The sequence below is a fragment of the Periophthalmus magnuspinnatus genome, chromosome 12 (assembly GCF_009829125.3).
Source record: "Periophthalmus magnuspinnatus isolate fPerMag1 chromosome 12, fPerMag1.2.pri, whole genome shotgun sequence".
In the NCBI taxonomy this organism is placed as follows: Eukaryota; Metazoa; Chordata; class Actinopteri; order Gobiiformes; family Gobiidae; genus Periophthalmus; species Periophthalmus magnuspinnatus.
The window spans coordinates 14,525,469-14,544,175 of NC_047137.1; the positions used below are offsets into that span (position 1 = coordinate 14,525,469).

The following is an 18,707-nucleotide window of genomic DNA, read 5'->3' on the forward strand; positions in this document are numbered from 1 at the left end:
ATCAACCAACTAAGCCGTTATCCCAACACAACCACCCACAAAGCCCGCGCACAATCTCACAAAAGAGGATTTGGACTCGGAAGGAAAGGTCCGCATTATGATTTAAATATTAATCTTGGCAAATAATCTCGCGCGATTAGGAGCAGGGATCAAAGGGATATTAACACTGCTGTGGCCGTGTCGTAAGGGGGGCGACGTGCTCCAGCTGCCCTGTGTGGAGTGGTACCAGAGCGGGGAGCACAAAGGGAAGACTCCGCAGGACTCCGTGTTCAAAGCAGCGGAGTAACAAGCACAATTATCCTTAAGGGTCTGATATCGACTGGTTATTTTCGGTCACGGAGGCTAAATTACAAGTATGTTATGTTCATGCACCACGTCGAAACAGGCTCGAAACCACGACTAAACCTAAAACCAAACCTGGACTAAAGCAGGACTGAGTAAGGACTAGAACAGGACCAAACAGGGGTTCACATTTGCACTTTCACTTCATCAAAACAGACTCAAAAACCACAACTAAACCGGAAACTAAACCTGGGCTAAAGCAGGATTTAATAAGGACTAGAACAGGACCAAACCGCGTTCACATTTGCACTTTCACTACATCAAAACAGGCTCGAAACCAGGATTAAACCCACAACTAAACCTGGACTAGAGCAGGGCTTGATAAGGACTAGAACAGGAACAAATCGCGTTCACATTTGCACTTTCACTACATCAAAACAGGCTCGAAACCAGGATTAAACCGGAAACTAAACCTGGACTAGAGCAGGACTTGATAAGGACTGGAACAGGATCAAACCGCGTTCACACTTGCAAATTCACTACATCAAAATTGACTTGAAACCAGGACTAAACCCGAAACCAAACCTGGAGTAGAGCAGGACTAAACAAGGACTAAACAGGGCCAAACCACGTCCACATCGAACTTAAAACGGACTCAGTTTAGGACCAAATAACAAGTGTGAATGCACCTTGAGTTATGATCAGGATCTTTGAAATAAAGGTCTAACAAACACTGATTGTCTTTAGATTTTTATACTTCAAACTGTATTGAACTTAAGTCAGTGTGAAAATATTGTTAAAATAGTCTCACAATCGTCCAGTGAGGTTCTGTCAAATTATGTTTATAGATTATTTTTTCAAACCAAGGTTACTGTCCTGAAGAAGTCGCACTGCAGATGTCGCTGTAGATGTATTCCAAACTGAAACTGCTTATCAAACCTGTGCTTTTCTCTGGAGTGAGCGCCGCCCTTGGCCACTGCACGGCTAAAGCAAACAACAAAGGCAACGCACAAATAATTTTCCACCAAACCAAGCGTCCCACTGGTCCTTCGAGGCCTGCCCACCTCTCGCTCTGCTGGACGTTTGGGCCACTCTGAGCCCATAAGCCTGTGGATGTGTTGTTGTATTTGTGCAGTGTTGAAGCCTGATGAAGTTGCTCGGCGGACACGGGGTCACGAGTGTTGTGATCCCGGCCGGTGCTTTGGAGCCGCAGAGGAGCCGGGCCGGGAGTGACCTCGGGTGACCTTTCCCACGCAGCAAAAAGACTGAATGAACTGTAGTGGAAAGGTGACATTGGAACGCTGGACATGGCTCTACTGATTGGGCGAAAAGGGTTGGACTTGTAAGTAGTTGGGACTGGTTCGTTTAAAGGCTCTGGACCTGATTTTTACTGTATTAAAAATGTGAAAAAGAGTGATTTGAGGGAAGAACTCAGCTTAAATGTGCAGGTTTTGTGTGTTAAACATGTGCGAATGAAACAAAAACAACTCCAGGTTACGTTTGTGATGAGGAAACGTTATAACATAGATCAAAAAATGGAATTCGAGCATAAATTTTAGCATCGTACCAACACTAGAGAGCTCCATATCGCCTGTACATTTGGTGAATAAACGTCTCCACAAAAACTCCAGTAAGTAAACCCGAGGAGTGACTTTCAGAGTATAATTAAATGTGTGCAGTTTGACAATTTACAAACAAATTGAAGAAGCATAGAATGGAGAGCGGATGAGTGGAGGCATTGCCATGATGCTGCTAATCCAACAGATACCATCTGGAGCTGTACTCAGAGCCAGTCAGTATGAGAGACACAGGCACACACAGCTCTGTCTCAGAAACTCACTACTCAGTATGACAGGACTTCAGCAGCACATCTGTGAGTGGACCTCCCGATACTCAAAGAAAATAACTTTAATTTCACCTGCTGTGAGTCTACGCTTGTTTAAAGTGAAATTAAACACAAAATAAACCGTCTAAACTGTATATATGACGTTTTAATCGCATTATCTACTGGTTCTAGTCATTTTCGGCAACTTAAGTGCAAACTAGACACATGCGCAGCTTTCTGGTCAAACTGTTAGCTGAGTTCAATAGCTTGTAGTTGGTGACATCACTCAAGACTGCCCTGAGAGTCCACCCCTTGCGACTGAAGTGTGGATTCCTGTTAGACCAATTACACTGTTCCTCTTATGTTCAGACCCCGCCCGTCCTCCTCACTCACCCTCTGTGTTAGCCCACAGGTACTACCCAGTTCAGCAGATCGATTTGAAATGTGGTTGTGGGCGGAGTTTAGGTGTTTAATCCCACTTTAAAGTCTCTATTTGTAATTAGATTCTCACATAACACCGCTAGATGTTTTCTACATTATTGCTGTCTGATAGTGTGTCAGATTTGGCCTGGTAGAAGAACAGCAGAGAGCACAGGTGAGTCTGAACAAAGGCCAGGTGAGGGCAGGGGGAGGAGCCAGGTGAGGGCAGGGGGAGGAGCCAGGTGAGGGCAGGGGGAGGAGCCAGGTGAGAGGACAGGGGACAGGTTTCTGCCATCTACTGGTGAAAAATGAAATATCCTTACAGATGGCAACTTTAAACAGCATGTACTATGATTTTTATGATTCTGGTCACCTCTACCACAGCCAGAAACTTTACAAACAAACACTCCAGGTACGTTCAGGCATTTTAATCTATTTCTAGTCTAGTTCAGAGCTTTTCAGAGGGAGTGTGATGTGCAGATAACTATAGGACGAGCCGACAGCTACACGTCTCTTTGTTGTTTTGACGTTTACGGCGACGTCAGCTCCCGTTGGACACCGTTTTCTAGCTTGGACGTTTTATTAAGTCGTTTTCGATGAATATTGCGATTTAAAATGTCCATATTATAACATAATGATCCACGGATGTCATAGATTAACAATACAGAGCAGACAAACGCACAATAGGTCTGCTTTAGTCATGGAAATACAACAAAACTCAACTTCCGCTAACATTATAACATTGTTAAAAGATCACAAATCAACCAGTTTATCATGATTCAAGCTAACATGCTACATCCACGCACCAGTCCACACAGCAGGGGAGTGCAGGTGTGGCTGTGCAGGACGAGAGCTCCACGTCGGGGGTAAAGCGCGGCTCGTGTGCTGGGGAGAGGGTAATGGGGTGTGGGATGAGGATGGGCTTGGCGGGTTTAATGGGACGGGGGCCAACCGCAGGAAGCACAGAGGGTTTCACTCTGTAGCACAGGCCAAATGAGTGCTTTTGTGCCCTCCCAAATTGCAGTGTTTGGGGTGATTAGGGGTTATGGATAAGCGAGCACAGGGAGGAGAGCAGCACTATATACATGGAGGAGTAACTGCTTAAACTGTACAGTCTAAAGTGGCTTTTTGTGAGGTTTCATAATGTCCTTTTTAAGAGTATTTCGAGTGTATGAACAACCCTGACCCCTCACTCTACTGCTGTAGTTTTAGTTAAACATTAAACATTTACAAGTTTTACAAAAGAACTACAGCTCGAAAGCAGCTAATGGGCTAAATCTGGTATAGATCGTTATGTTCATTAAAGCTCCTATATTACACAAGATGGATTCTAGCGAGCTTTAAACCACGTTATAATGCTGTTACCTCCTCAAAACAGACCTGGAGTCGTGTTTTGTTTCATTCACACATGTTTGAGTAACACTTTATTATCAGTCTGTACATCTCCAAAGCTCAAAATGCTCTGCTCCACCTTGTGATGTCATGAAGTGGTAGTTTTCAGCGTGTTTTCTATGTGTGAATGAAATAAAACACGACCACAGATCTGTTTGTGATGAGGAAACAACATTAGTGTAATATGGGCTCTTTCGATACTAAGGAATCGACTCGATACCAATTCCGATACCAGGATAATAATATAAAATCACTGTTTGTTTAGACAACAGAATGTGATTTTCAACATTAAATAGCAGTACTTTCTTTTCTATTCCCATGTGGCCTTATATCTGTGTAATCCCTCAGTCGTCCACTAGTCTGTGTGTCTTATATTTGTTTTGATTCAGCTCAAGCTCATTCTAAATCTATTCAGGAAAGGTTCATTTCTGTCCTGTGAATGTGACTGTTTAGTATCGATACCTGCTCAAATGAGTATCTAATTTCGGCACTAGTTTTAGCGTCGATTAGTGTCAGATTTTCGATACTTTTGACAACACTAATACAGAGTGTGAGTGAATATGAAACAAGGATTTTGTCATTTCAAAGTGTATTTTCACTGTACGACAACATATTTTGACATGGTGACTGATAATAGTCCGTTAGCGTTATTTTTTCTAGGCTTGTTTTCGTTATAGTTGTTCATGATTGATTCTACCCTCCATCTTCTCTGCCGTTTGGGTCAGGGGCAGAGTGATGCATGCTGGGATGTTTTCAGAGGTCAAAGGTTAATGAGGTAATAATGTGTGGTTAACTCTTCTGGGTTCACCTTGCCTCCTACACCTTTAATTAGCCTGTTCCCATATCCTGGCTCCCCGCTGCTGTTTAACCCACACAAACTGTTCTCCAGGTGACTAAATCAATTATCAGATATGACTTAGGCGCGCACGAGTCTCACTACGGACACTTTCAGCGACTGGAGTTTTTTTTTGGCCTAGTTATCCCTGATAATAGATAGGAAGCCTCAGCAGCCAATTGGATTAGCCCCTTGTGGTTGGTTTTAATGAAGATTACACGCCCCTGCGGTTAATGGGTATTAAACAGAGAGCAGGCCCGTGGTGGAGCCTGGCACTGAACCAAGGTGAGGCCAGAGCCGTGCCATGAGAGCTCCCACTGTGACTTTAATCAGGTCTACGGCACTGTATGGGGACAGGATGAGCAGGGAGGGATGTATGCTTTATATATGTTTTAAATTGTCAACAGGGTATGATAGATTTTGGTTATTATGATTACTGACATAAATAATTATAGTTTTGGTTTAAATGAGCATTAGAATTTGGGTGACATTTTGTTTGAAGGTGCCGTGTATTTCCTTGGAGTCATGTAGATGTCGTTCCACCTCCAGAAAGTTACATAACATACTTTTAAATCCAAGTACAGCTCATATTAAAGCCACAAACTTTGCCTTTTGGTACCAGTAATTTAGAGAATAAGGAGCGGAATGATTGCACGACTTCATCAATGCTTCTATCTGGGCAGTATCATCCCCTGGCAGATTGCGTTTATTGCGAGTAGTATTTGGTTAAAGTACACAATATCGTCCCCAATGGGAATTTTGCCTTTCTTTGCTGCTGGGGCAATGAATCAGGAGCATTAGACCCATCTCCAGGTCTTGAACTAGGTGTCTGGGCGACCTAACCTCAACAAACAACCTCAACACAGAAAAGATACTCTCGTCCCAGGAATTGAACCCCGGAGCTTCTCGTTGTGAGCCACAGTATCTACATAGAGATGGTTTTATATATATCATGATTTCAGCAGTAGTAACAGTTGTATTGTACAGACGTAGTGAGTGTTTAGTGTCGTGTCGCTCACCAGTTGCTCTTCCATGTGTGGCGGACGTGAGGATCGTGGATGCTGTGCTTATCGGCCTGCTCGTCCAGGAAGTCAAACATGTACTTGATGGCCAGGGGCAGGGCGGAGCCTCGGTGAGCTGTGCTGAAGATGGTCTCGAACAGGTCATCCACAAACTTCTGTAACGTGCCCTGGAAAAGAGACAGAGAAGAGTGTTAGATTGACTTAAAGATCGGATATTAAACAAAATAGACTCTTGAAATTGACGCTTCCTTGGTGGGTTAGAACTTGAAGTAAATATTTATCATAGTTTTACATCAGTCAAGTGGTAGTTTTTTACAATGTCTGCACAAGGACTCATTTTTCCAGACCCTTCACACCTTAACTGAACAAAAAATATAGTTGTTTTCATATCTTTTTATTCACCAAATCATATATATTGAGTAAATCAGACTAGACGTGCTTCAGTGCACAGTTACATAGTGTGATGTTAATAATAATAATAATGCCTTAGTCTTATATATGCGCTTTTCTAGACACGTAATGTGGGTGAAGTGTCTTACCTAAGGACACAACAACTCGTTTTTACCACTGGCGCCTCACTGTGGCACCTGGAAGTACTAACCCGGCCCAGCTTCTGAGATCTGACGAGATTAGGCTTTGAGAAAGAGGTTTGGCCACCACAAAAATTGCCAAAATGGAGGCAATTTTGCACAATTTTTCATCAAAAACTTGAATAAAATTATCTGAATGGAGTAGTCCAGTCTGTGAGGGGCTCTTTAAAGTTGGGCTTGTTATGTCGTCTGTTGGGAATTTTATTATTAGGAGAAATATGTCGACTTTTCCAGTGACTTCCCACACGTTTCACTCGTCATTACTGGCTTCTTCTCTTTGTCTCTTCGCTTTTAACAAACACTGACCACTGCAGATCGGGAACTTCACCAAGAACAGCACTTTTAGTCAAACTTGGTCAGCGCTTTCTTGACACCTTTTCAGATCAACATTGAGAACTAAATATTCACCTGCTGGCACGTACTGGATTGCTAAAAAGATGTAATTACTTGGGATTATAGCACTTCCATTGAAAGTTTTGTGTCAGAATGGAAGAAATTTGTAAAACTGTCAAGAGAGTAATTTGAACAAGAAAAAAAAGAAATACTATCTTAACTACGCTGTATTTATTACCTCAATCATTTCCTTCAACATTTCAAGCCAGGTTTTCTCCGTTTGCCATGATGTTAATGTTGTGCAAACTGGCTGTCGTGACCAGATAAATATAATGTTAGAACGCTTAGTTACGCTGTCAATCAAACCTGTTGCTAACGCTAGCTGGAGCGACTTTGGGGAAAGGAGGCGCGTCATTGGTCTGTTATTAATGTGCATATCTTGATTTAGGGACAAAATAGTGATATAAAAACCCCAGGATCACGTAGAGCGGGTTAATACGAACATTTTAAGACCACAATGAGCCTGACAGCAACAGTTACAGAGAGAGGAGCGACGATTTTTCAATAGAAAGTGAACCGGAGCTGATGGAAAACAGCGGCTAGCAGGTGTTATGACATTCTTTGCCCTAAATCTTTACTTGTATTCATATGTATTGTCATCTATCTGTTTGACTTTATTCCTAAATCCTTACGTGTATTGATATGTAATATTATCTGTCTCTTTGAACAAATCTTCGTGATACCATCTGTTGTTACGCGCGGCATGTCTCTTGTTTGTTAGCGTACGAGACAATGTGTCCAGCTTGAAGTCACGTGGACTAGATTAAGACGGGTATGATTATTTTGTTGGTATAAATGCACTGTATGTTTGTTCGCTTGGAGGGTGAGGGCGAGACGACACTATTAGGGACAACAGCTGCTTGAACTGATGATTTACTATTAGAAATTCCACCACACAGGTTAGCGATGTCACATTTACAGTCTATGGTTATAGTATAATCTGGTTATGACTTACTCTAATACCTCTGCTACACAACGTGACGCTTTACACCAGGGGTCTCAAACTCAAATTATCTGGGGGCCACGGGAGGCAGAGTCTGGGTGAAGCTGGGGCGCATCAGGTATTCCACCAAAAAAGCTTTGTTAAAATCTTCTCAAACGTCATCGCTTTTTTCAACATACATGCAGAAATATGCTAATTCTTGTAGATTTTATGGATATACATCGTTATTCGTTGAATCTTTTGCGACAGGAGTACACAGCGCAAGTGCCACACTAACATGAAACTTCCATATTGTCCTGCGGGCCACAAAATATCATCTCGCGGGCCGCAATTTGCCCCCGGACCGCAAGTTTGAGACTCCTGCTTTACACAAAAGAAGAGCCTGCTCCTCCATTTTGAGCCGGAACTCCTAGTGCGCCTCTATCTCGCAGACCTGACCCGTAAATCTGTTTGCCGCTTTGATGGAAGAATCGCTTATTTCACAGCTGACTTTTAATAATATCTGCCAACAGGAGGCGCATCTCCTAAGCCTCTTTGTGCAGGCGGATTAGCTCCTGCACTGCACCATTGACCCTAATTTGATTTAATGTTGGCGACTTTTAAGGAGCAGAAGGAGAGAGAGAGGGGGAGACAGTTTAATCCTCTCGTACAGAAAGGGTTGATGGGATGCACAGGAAATGCCAGGAGTAGCATTGGGTTGGGAATGAAAAGACATGAGTTTTCTATCAGGGAAACAGGCCAGCGAGGGCGGCAGATGAGGTGTGTACAGAAACCAGCGAGTCGCAATCCAATTTGAGCGAGAGCAGGTCGAAACACACGGAGGAGAATCCTGTTAGCACGACTGTCATGACCCGCGTACATCACACCCCGGGTTTGGTGTTTTAATAGATTCTTTCGCTGACCACATCACGTGATCACTCTGAGGAGCAGTGCAAACGGTCAGGTATGAACGCGGGACTTTACTTCGTCGTCCAATTTTATTACGTTAATCGGTGATACGCGTAGGATTCGGCTGCGTCGCGTTGTCGTTTTGGTACAAGTGAAAAAAAATACCATTACTTGTCTGTAGGAGGAGCTGAAAGTTGCACGTCGCTCCCATTGGGCGCCACAATTTACCAACACGGAACACGACGGACTTGTTTCTTTTATTAAGTCATTTTAGATCAATATTATGATTTATGAAAGCATGATTTTTGTTTTGTTTTATTACTTTACTCTTGAACCTAATGTGTTGAATACTGCGTGTTACAAACATGGAGTTGAACTTGTTTCTCGGTAAGAACGCGACACATGATTATTTTAAAACGCATGTGTCAAACTCAAGGCCCGGGGGCTAAATGCGGCCCGCCATGTCATTTTATGTGGCCTGCGACAAGGTAAATTTAAATCTATGACTGTCTTAAAATGTCAGTTAGTATCAGACATATTGTATATATCTTTGAAAATTTGAAACGAACCATTTTGCTGATGTGGCGCCCCTGTAAATCTAAGATGTCCTCACTGACACCTGTTACGTTCGTTCTGTGATAAGCGGCGTCTGCGATCGTTCTTTTCGGTGACGTATTCAACCTTCTGGTAACAGTCAACGGTCTAATCGTTTATGACCCTTTACGGAGAGTATGTACAATTAGTTTAAGCCCTTGTACGACCAGCCTTCTATAGATAGCACCTTTCTCTGTGTATATTTTTTAGAATTTATGCTTTTTTTTAATTGATTTATTTTATTATTGTGTCTTGCGTACAAAAAATGGGCTTATAAGACACCATTAAACAAAATACAACAGGCCAGTTTCCAGATGTGTGTTACAACATTTAAACTCTCATTTAAACAAACTCATCTGCAGCTTCTTCTAGGCTTTACAAGGGAATGAAGCCAACTTATAAACATTAAAATCAAAGAACCATTTCATCTTGTTGTCGTCATTACACCAGAACATATCAGGGCAAACACAACACAAAAAAGGATCACGAAATTCATAATAAAATGGACAATAGAACAAAAAAATGAGCTTCACTTTCCACTTCCACAAAGAGTTTCTTCTTCAGGGGCTTTAGAAAACCTCCCGATATAAGTACTGGAAGGCTTCTTTGTAATATAACACATACTTCTTTCAACGCTCTACCTGCTCTTCTTTCATAATTACAATTTAAACGTGCAAATTAAAACATAATGATTCACAGGTGTCATAGATTATAACTATAGAACAGACACAAGCACAAAAGGTCTACTCTAAGTGTTTTTTTTTTAATATTACAGTGCCATAAATTCGTTCCAATATTATCGTTTATTGTCTATATATAATGACACCTCTAAATGTGTTATGATGAGGGGCGTCGGGGATCACTGCTGTCATCTCCGTGGGTTTGACTCGTCCCCCCGCGCAGACACCACACCCAGCGCCGCTCTACCCTGTCATTACCGCGCTCTCTAAACATGGCGTGTCATCTGGCTCTTTTTTTTTTTTTTTGGAGCTGTCTGCCTCCGAACGGAAAGCAAACAATCCCCCCATGATGGCCCCAAATGGGAAGGAACGCACAGCGACACCACCGCAATCATCCGCAGCGAGACGCGGACACGAGAGGAAACGCCAAAGTGAGAATTTGTGTTTGAATGTGCAATTATGATACAGTGAAATTCAGCCGTGCCAAGACGTCGCCGCAAGGACGGAAAGCACGGTAGCACGCTCGCTAGCTCACGGAGTCACTTTTATTAAAATCAGAAAATATGAAATAAACAACCATAATTCAAATTAATTAAAGTAAAGACCATCCAATTATTTTTATATGTGGAATACTTCAATTTTTTGGTGTTGTTTTAATATTTATTATGCCTCAGAATTAGCTTTAGCGTTAGCATTGAGACACAAACAACTCAGAAGTGTCCTCCGCTGAAGAATTAATTTTATTTGTGTCGCGTTTAACAACAGCAGCTCCCTGTCCACTGTCTCATCTTTAAATAATTATTCATTTTAGGGCGAGTCCGCAAAAACCTCGAGATAAAACTGGACAGGAAGTAGTGACGCTAACAGGAAGTAGTGACGCTAACAGGAAGTAGTGACGCTAACAGTGAGAGCCTCTTCAAAGGAACCATTCTAAAAGTCATTTATATTATATTTTTTATGGGACAATGTAGAAATTCAGTATTTAAATCTAACAAAAACAATTAAGAAACTGATTAAAATGTGTTATCTCCAACTGTATAAGGAACGTATCAAATGTTTGGACAAAAAGCAGCTTTACATTCAGAATATTCAACTACTTCTTAATTTTAAATGACATTGCTACATGGCTCACAATAACACATTTTAAACAATATGACAATAGAATCGAGTTATTTTAGTAGATTATTGTTTTAATTGTGTTTCCTGATTCATTAAAGGTTCCATATTACACTATTTTCTGATCTATGTTATAATGTTGTTTCCTCATCACAAACAGACCTGGAGTTGTGTTTTGTTTCATTCACACATGTTTAACAAACAAACCCTGCAGATTTAGGCTGAGTTCTTCTCTCAAACACATTGTGATGTCATCATGTGGTAATACAGGAAGTGCTCCACTGTGTTTTTGAACCATTTGTGTGATTTATGTGCTGGAATTGCTCATTTCTACTGAACTAAAGGCAAAAGGAAGCTATTAACTACCACTCACAAGGTGGAACAGAGCATTTTGAGCTTTGGAGATGTAGACAGACTAATAAACCAGAGTTATTTAAACGTGTGTGAGTGCGGCACAACTCCAGGTCTGTTTTTGATGAGGTAACAGCATTAAAACATGATTTGAAGCTCATAAGAGTCAGTTTTGTGTAATAAAGCACCTTTAAAGTTTGTACGTGTAAGTGTGTTCTGTTAGTGTCAATGGAAGAGGAAAAATTTTATCTTAAAGAACATTTTTGGTCATATAAAGTGAAAATAAATATATAAAAATCCCTGTACTTGATTTAATTCCCATGTATTTGAACAAAATGTGTCCTGTCCCAGTACAGATATATAACATAAGCAGCTCACGAGGTCAAAATAAGCCCGTTTGCGTCTCATTAGAAAGCATTTTAATGTCTTATAATCAGGAATTGAGTGTTAGCATACTAGTTGTCATTTGCTTTACTGTGATATATTTATGAAAAGTGCTTATAAACTCATTGTGGTGAATCATTAGGATGTTCTGAACGCATGAAGTAACTAAAGGAATAACTTTGGACCACTGCAAAACTGTTGAAATGAATGAAATGTTCTGTTTTTGACATTTTTAGAACAGTAAAAACAGTTCGAGCGCCTGGAATAGTACAACTTTATCAGAACAAGAAATATCTGAGTCCCAATACGGTAAACCAAATTTCAAACGCGCAGATTTTTGAAATATACCAAATAATATCTGTACTCCAGCTGTCAGCAGGATCAGTTCTGCGTTATTCGATTTGGAAACATCAATACTCGTTAGAGCGGAGTAAATATAGCTGCTATCCCTGCGCACATCCCTGTCTCCAGTCCAGAGTGACACTGATGGAGCTAACATGTCCGACGTCAGCCCCGTTGCCATGGGAGCCGTATTTATTGGTAAAGTAAAAAACCAAACGCGGTCAATTACGCCGCCTGTCTGCCCAATCATCCCCTCAGCCTGAGAGATGGGCCGGCCCAGATAAACTGCTTATTTCAGAAAAACAATCTATCTGGAGCTGATGTCTGCGGCCGGGGTTCCTCACTGGGATAATGGGGGTGACGTGTGCAAACGTGAAAAGCTGTAGAGTAGTTGGCATGAATGACTTTAAAGGAGGATTAGGGAACTTTTCTGGTTTGTTTTTTTTGGTTGACTTTTATATGAAGCGCTTTGGGCAGCTGGAGTTGTTTTAAATGTGCGATAGAAATGACTTGAATTGAACTGAATGGAATAAATGGTAGGTTAATGATGTATTATTGCGACGCTAGGAATGTCACACAGTATGGCATTAAACTTATCCATCTCTGTCATCAAGCAGGTCAGATTTACAGAGAGTTTTTAAGGCAATAAAAACGTCTGTAGTTAAAAATGCAAGATAGATACATGTCTGTGTAATCCCTCAGTCGTCCAGGTCTGATCCATCGCAAAAGACGAAGTTTAAATCCGTCAAATGGACAAATCGTTGTAGGAGTGAAGACGTTTTGCTGCTCGTCCAAGCCGCTTCTTCAGTTCTGGTCAGATTACTGCTGGAAAATGGTTTGAGAAGGGAGTTAAAGAAGATATTTTTGTAGGAAAGAGAATGGGACTGAGACGTAACTTCTTCCCCATCTATAACTCCATCCTGAGACCCCAAACAAAGAGAACAATCGCAGGCTCGTTAAGGGTTGAATAGGGTCATTTCAGCTGAAACTGGAGACAATAGCTTCGTCTTTTGCAAAATAGATACATTTAATGCCATACTGTGGAACATTCCAGACAAGGCCATGACGTCTCCATAGAGCAGGCGGCAGATACGCCAAAGAAAGAAAGAAAGTAGTTCACGTCTAAGGGCAGGAGGAGCCGGGGAAAGATCCAGGACATGCCGGAGGGACAGAAAGGGGCCGGAAGGGGCGTTACCTTCAACAGCCTCGCTCCAGATTGGCTCTTTGGTTGCTATGATACTAGTGGTCGGAACTCGGCCCCAAATTTGCTCCTAAAACCGCTATCACACTCACTTAGTCCACTTCTTTATACAGTCTATGATGTAACCAGGCTAAACAATAAATATTCTCTTGCATTTGATAAATTAGCTTTGTATTCATGTTTTTGTTGTACCTTTATAACAAAATAAAATCCAAAGATTCAAATGAACAAAACGACATTTTAAAAATCCCATCTGATCGGTGAAACGGCGGTCGTCCCTCTGCTCTTTCTCTTTGTGAAATAAACGTTTTGATAAAAGAATGGCGGCTCTGGACCTTCACAAGTGCCCTGCTCATTTGCATTCAGCTGCTGGATCAAAGTCACATTCCCTCCAAAACAAATTAACTATTTTTTTTCTCGCCGTCAGCGGTCCTCGCCGTCAGCGGTCCTCGCGCCGCGCATTCAAAGACGCTCATTTTATAGCAGTTTTATCGCAGCGCTGAGGACTCACCTTAACTTCCTCCTCACTTTTGTATTTATTTGTTTGTATATGTGCCCAGCAGCTTGACAAAGTAATGAAAGGTTATTCAGAAGAGACGAATCTGGGCTGTGGAGACAATGGTGAACTCAAGTGGTGCTGATTCATCCTAAACACTGGTGACCTTTGACCTCTCGTTCACTGTGGCTGAATTTTGAAAAAAAAACCTGAAGTAATATTGTTTTGGACTAAAAAGTACAACATAAGGTGATGGTTTACAGTGGAAAGACATGAAATTACTAGCGTTTTCACATCCTTTCACTTGTATTTTTGTCATGTTTGTATCTTAAAACTTAAAACGACACAATGGACTCACTAACTTCAAGGTTGGTGGTACAGAACGCGGTTGTGTCTTTGTGCAATAAACTAACATCCAACTATATTACAGACGATTTTAGTGACACTTTTACTCTCACGAGACACATCTGTATATTACTTGATCTTACATTGACGTCATATTGTTGTATTTTGTATTAAGTTGTCAGAATTTGGGTTTTTTATGTGTTCCGTGCTGTCCTTCTGTGTTTGAAGCTGGAGCTGGGCGGAGACTCTGGCGCCACCTCCACCTGTGAGCACAAAAGGACAGAGGACCCGACACTCTGGGCCAGATCGTCTTGCCATTTTCCGTTTTTTCTTCATGTCACGCTCCGGTTTATTCGTCCGCGTATCCGCCGCGATCCTGGAGCCACTCGGCGCCTCCGTCTCCGACCCAGCTCTCCACGACCGCTACGAACACCCCAGCCTCCGACCCAGCGACCCACGACCTGCTCCAACTGTCTGCTCTGTCTACCTTCATTCACATTCATGTATCAGCAAATAAACTCTGTTGAAATGTTTGTCCGTCTTTACGACATAAGTAATCCACGTATAAAATAAAACTCGATGCTTTCGGATGCAACAGATTAAAAAATACCTCTTGGCTTGTGAATGTACAAATACCAGAGGTGGAACGTGACAAAGTAAAAGTATTTACTACTTTTACTTTGTTACGTTTCACATGTACTTAAGTAAAATGTTAAGGTATCTGTAATTTACTTGAGTACGTTTTACAGTGGATACTTTTTACTTTTACTTCACTACATTTGAGAGCAGTATCTGTACTTTCTACTGAACGGCTGAACGGAAAAGTAAAAGTATATTTGTTACAGTTAGTTTGCTGAAAAGGCTGAGGGTTTATTTTTAACACGTTCCTTATTTGAGCAAACAAAAATATAACAATTACAAAGAAAAAGCAGCTAGAATAGGAACATTTAACACAAATCTTTATCAAAATCACTACATTTAAAGCTTTATTATATCTCAAAATCTGTGTGAAATACTTTGACTTTTTTATATGATACTTTTACATTTACTTGCGTATTATTGTTGCTCCAGTATCTGCATTTTTACTTAAGTAACAAAGATTTCCCATTCACTTTTCCCGTACACTCAAAATGGATGCTACTTCCTGTATTTTTGCACTTTTCTTCAACTTTTTTCCCACAAACTGATGTAAAACTATAAATATTTCCCATAGTACTACCTCACCAAATCCAAGTAACATTTCTAAAACCATAACCCCGTCCTGAGTCAGATCACTGCAGTATAAATCAGTTTGTACCTTGGTAGCGAGGAGGCGTGTCAGGTAGATTTCAGACACCATCTTGCTTCCTCGGTCTCCCTCCTTCTGGTCTCCGTGCTCGTGGTTCTTGACCAGGTGCCACACTTTGACCCCGCTCTCCAGGTCGGGGGTGATCATGGGCGTACGGGACCTCAGGCTGTCCGGGCTCCCCGTGTATTTGATCATATTCTCTGCAAAACAACAATTCAAGTATAAACACATTTCAGTTTCGGTTTCGGTTTCATTTTCGCCAACACTGTAACAGCCGTCGCTTCACAAAAACACTCAAATAACGACTTAACCTTGTACAATATTTGCATTTACGTGTGCTCCATGGAGATATTATTGCTTCACCAAAAATGTTCCACAGTGTGACATTAAACTTAAGTATCTCCACAGTAAAAAATTGGTGTTTTTCCATTGTGTTTTTATTTTTCCCTGTAGTTTATCGTTATATTTATATTCATAGAGTTTTAATATGGAAGAGCTGTGCCCACTGTAGAACATCACCATGGAGACATCAGAAAAAGTTACATAGTGCAACTTTAACTATGAGTGACAATCAAAAACAATGTGCAACTATTATTTAATGTATTATGTTTAAAAGGCTCATACGTGGAGTTGTGTTTTGTTATTATTATATTTAGGCTTTAGAGTTCTTCTCTCAAACTGAAAACACTTTGTTCCACCTTGTGATGTCATCATGTGGTAATACAGGAAGTGCTCCACTGTGTTCTTAAACTCCACGCACCTTCACTAGAATCATTTGGGTCATTTCAGTCACAGAATTGCCCAATCTCTACTGAACTGAAGGTAAAAAAAGTAGCTGTTAACTTGAAAACTACCACTTCATGACATCACAAGGTGGAAGTGAAGCTCATAATAAAGACTCTAGCATGTGTGAGTGAAACAGGACACAACTCCAGGTCTGTTTTTGATGAGGAAACAGCATTATAACATGACTCAAAGCTCACAAGAGTCAATTTTGTGTAACATAGGACCTTTAAGACGAGGAAATAGAAGGATTAATTCAGTTATTTTTGGGGGTTTTTTGCCTTCATAAAATTTTGCTAAATCTTCTGAACCACTTTTGGCTTTACTTTCTGTCTCATATATATTATAATTTACCCATAAAACAAGAAGATTGCTCACTATTTTTGTTTTAACTCAATCTAAACATCCAAAATGACCAATATAAGCGTATGGTTCACGTCTACTAAGAATCTACGGAAGCCTGCAGAGGACATTCAAACCCCAAACAGAATATCGATTGTGCGTTTCAGTTCTTGTGCATTCTCACTGTGACGCCGTAGCTTTGACCACTTTGCCACAGTTAAATAAAAAGAGCGTGTGTTTTTTTCGTTCTTTGGGAAAAGTGGACATGAAACTTTCAGGGAGTGGACAGTATATTGTTAATTTTTCATATTTTTTCCGCGGCCGTGAGAGACGAGAAAGGCGTCCGCGCTGACACAAAATCGAACACGTGTCAGCGGATATGAAATATACATGGCCCACCCAACGGTCAGAGTGCCAATGACATTTGAAAACACACGCCTCAATGAATGTTTACCCAGTATGAGAAACATTGATCAGCGCATGTGGTTTGTGAAGACGAGTCTGGAGACGAGGTTTGACAGAAATGGATGGGAGCGGAGCAGAGACAGGCCCAGCTGGAGTCTGCACACTGCACCAATATCAGGTTTAGTCTTATCAAATACAGCCCAACAGCACACAATTAGATCTCGTGTAGTTTGGCTCGGGGATCTGGTTTGCGAACCTGGCAAACGTACGATTGATATAACAGAGCTAATAAGGTTAGCGCTGCGATATCAATTTGGAACGGGCGCGGCGAAAGCAACAAGGACGGAGTTGGAGATTGTTTTAGCTAACCGTAGAAACAACGACGAACGCTGTAACCGTAGTAACGATATGTATAAACAGACGGAACGTTTGCAAATTTTGGATAAATATAAAACGATACTTTGTGTGTTGTAAATTTGTTAATGGCGGTGTGTGTAATGATCACATTTTTATATAACGCTTCACATCAAGGAACCGCTCGCCCATTCGCACACATTTATACACCAGTGTACGCCGTTAAGTGTCTTGCTCAAGGACACAACGACAGGGTTCATCTGTGGGAGCTGGAATCGCACCGTCAACCTGTGCGTCAATAGGTCTCATTGCTCAAATAATGTCGTTTATGTAGAGAGCGGGATTCGAAACCGCCAATCTTCAAAACAACTGCGCTACTTTCACCAACTACTGCAGCTTTTCCAGTGCGGGGTTATTCCCTTGCCTGAAATGTCCCACAGTATGGCATTAAAGTTATCTTGCGTTTGTCCCATTAGCGGTGTAAGCTATTGCCAAAAACATATACTGTATGTCATCACCTGCTTGTCGCTACGGAGATAGATATGTTTGCGATGCCAGTAATGCCACACTGAAAACACTCCAGGCAAAGTAGTAACATCTCCATGGAAACAAGCAGGTGGCTGGCGCTCGACCAGTAAAGTTACATAGCGCAACTTTAACAATATTGCTATACAGTGATGGATGTGAAGTAGAAACTTTTCATAGATTCCCAGATAAAAGAGTGCTTTGTGGTTAAAAAAATATTAAAACAACCCAAATAAGAATAAGGCGCTAACGCTAAGCTAACAGATCTCTACGGTAACAATCCAGATAGCCATGTAACGGTGGGGCCTACTTCTCTAAGTGGTTAGCTTTTTCGGACGAGGATCTTGGCGTCAGGATCCTCCCGTCTACTATTCTCCCTGTTGTCTCCGCCTCCTTTCTGTCTTGTCTGTCGCTCCTCCCACCTGGGCGTCGGCTTAACCTGGTCTGACAGTCGGCGCACCCGGATCAAATTTCCCTCATTACGCACTTTTTGGGATTCTTCCTCTTCGTGGATAAAAGATGCCCTGTCTTTCATGAAACTGGAGAAAATAAGGCACTTTCTCAAAGGCTCTGATGCTAAATTTACTGAAGTCTGTTTACCTTTTTTTTTTAGATCATGTCATGTCAATCAGTGTTTTAGTAGCATGTTTTAAGTCGTGCACATTGTAAACCGTTAATCTCTCATATTAGCCCTGGACACTAAACCTTTCTATGTAATCTGGTTTTTGTATATACTCTGGAAAATCTTTAAATAAATCATACATTAAAAAATTATCTGCCGTATAAGACGCCTGTTTTTTCATCCACTCTTTTCCAGTTCGTCATTGATCCTTCTCCAGTTAGTAGTGAGTTTTTTCAGTGTTTTTGTTCTACAGTTGGTTTGTTCTGTGTCCAGGTGCGTCTCTCGTTAT

General features: G+C 41.3%; 1 protein-coding gene across 2 annotated transcripts in view; it reads right to left on the reverse strand.

The window, feature by feature from the left end:
- Positions 1-18,707, reverse strand: part of plxna4 (plexin A4) — a 384,761-nt gene that overhangs the window by 14,084 nt on the left and 351,970 nt on the right. For both annotated transcript variants that reach the window (XM_033975929.2, XM_033975930.2), the window contains exons 28-29: positions 15,397-15,587; positions 5,774-5,943 (exon numbers count right to left, since the gene is read on the reverse strand). In XM_033975929.2, coding sequence (XP_033831820.1) covers positions 5,774-5,943; positions 15,397-15,587 — 361 coding nt within the window. The remainder of the gene's footprint in view (positions 1-5,773; positions 5,944-15,396; positions 15,588-18,707) is intronic.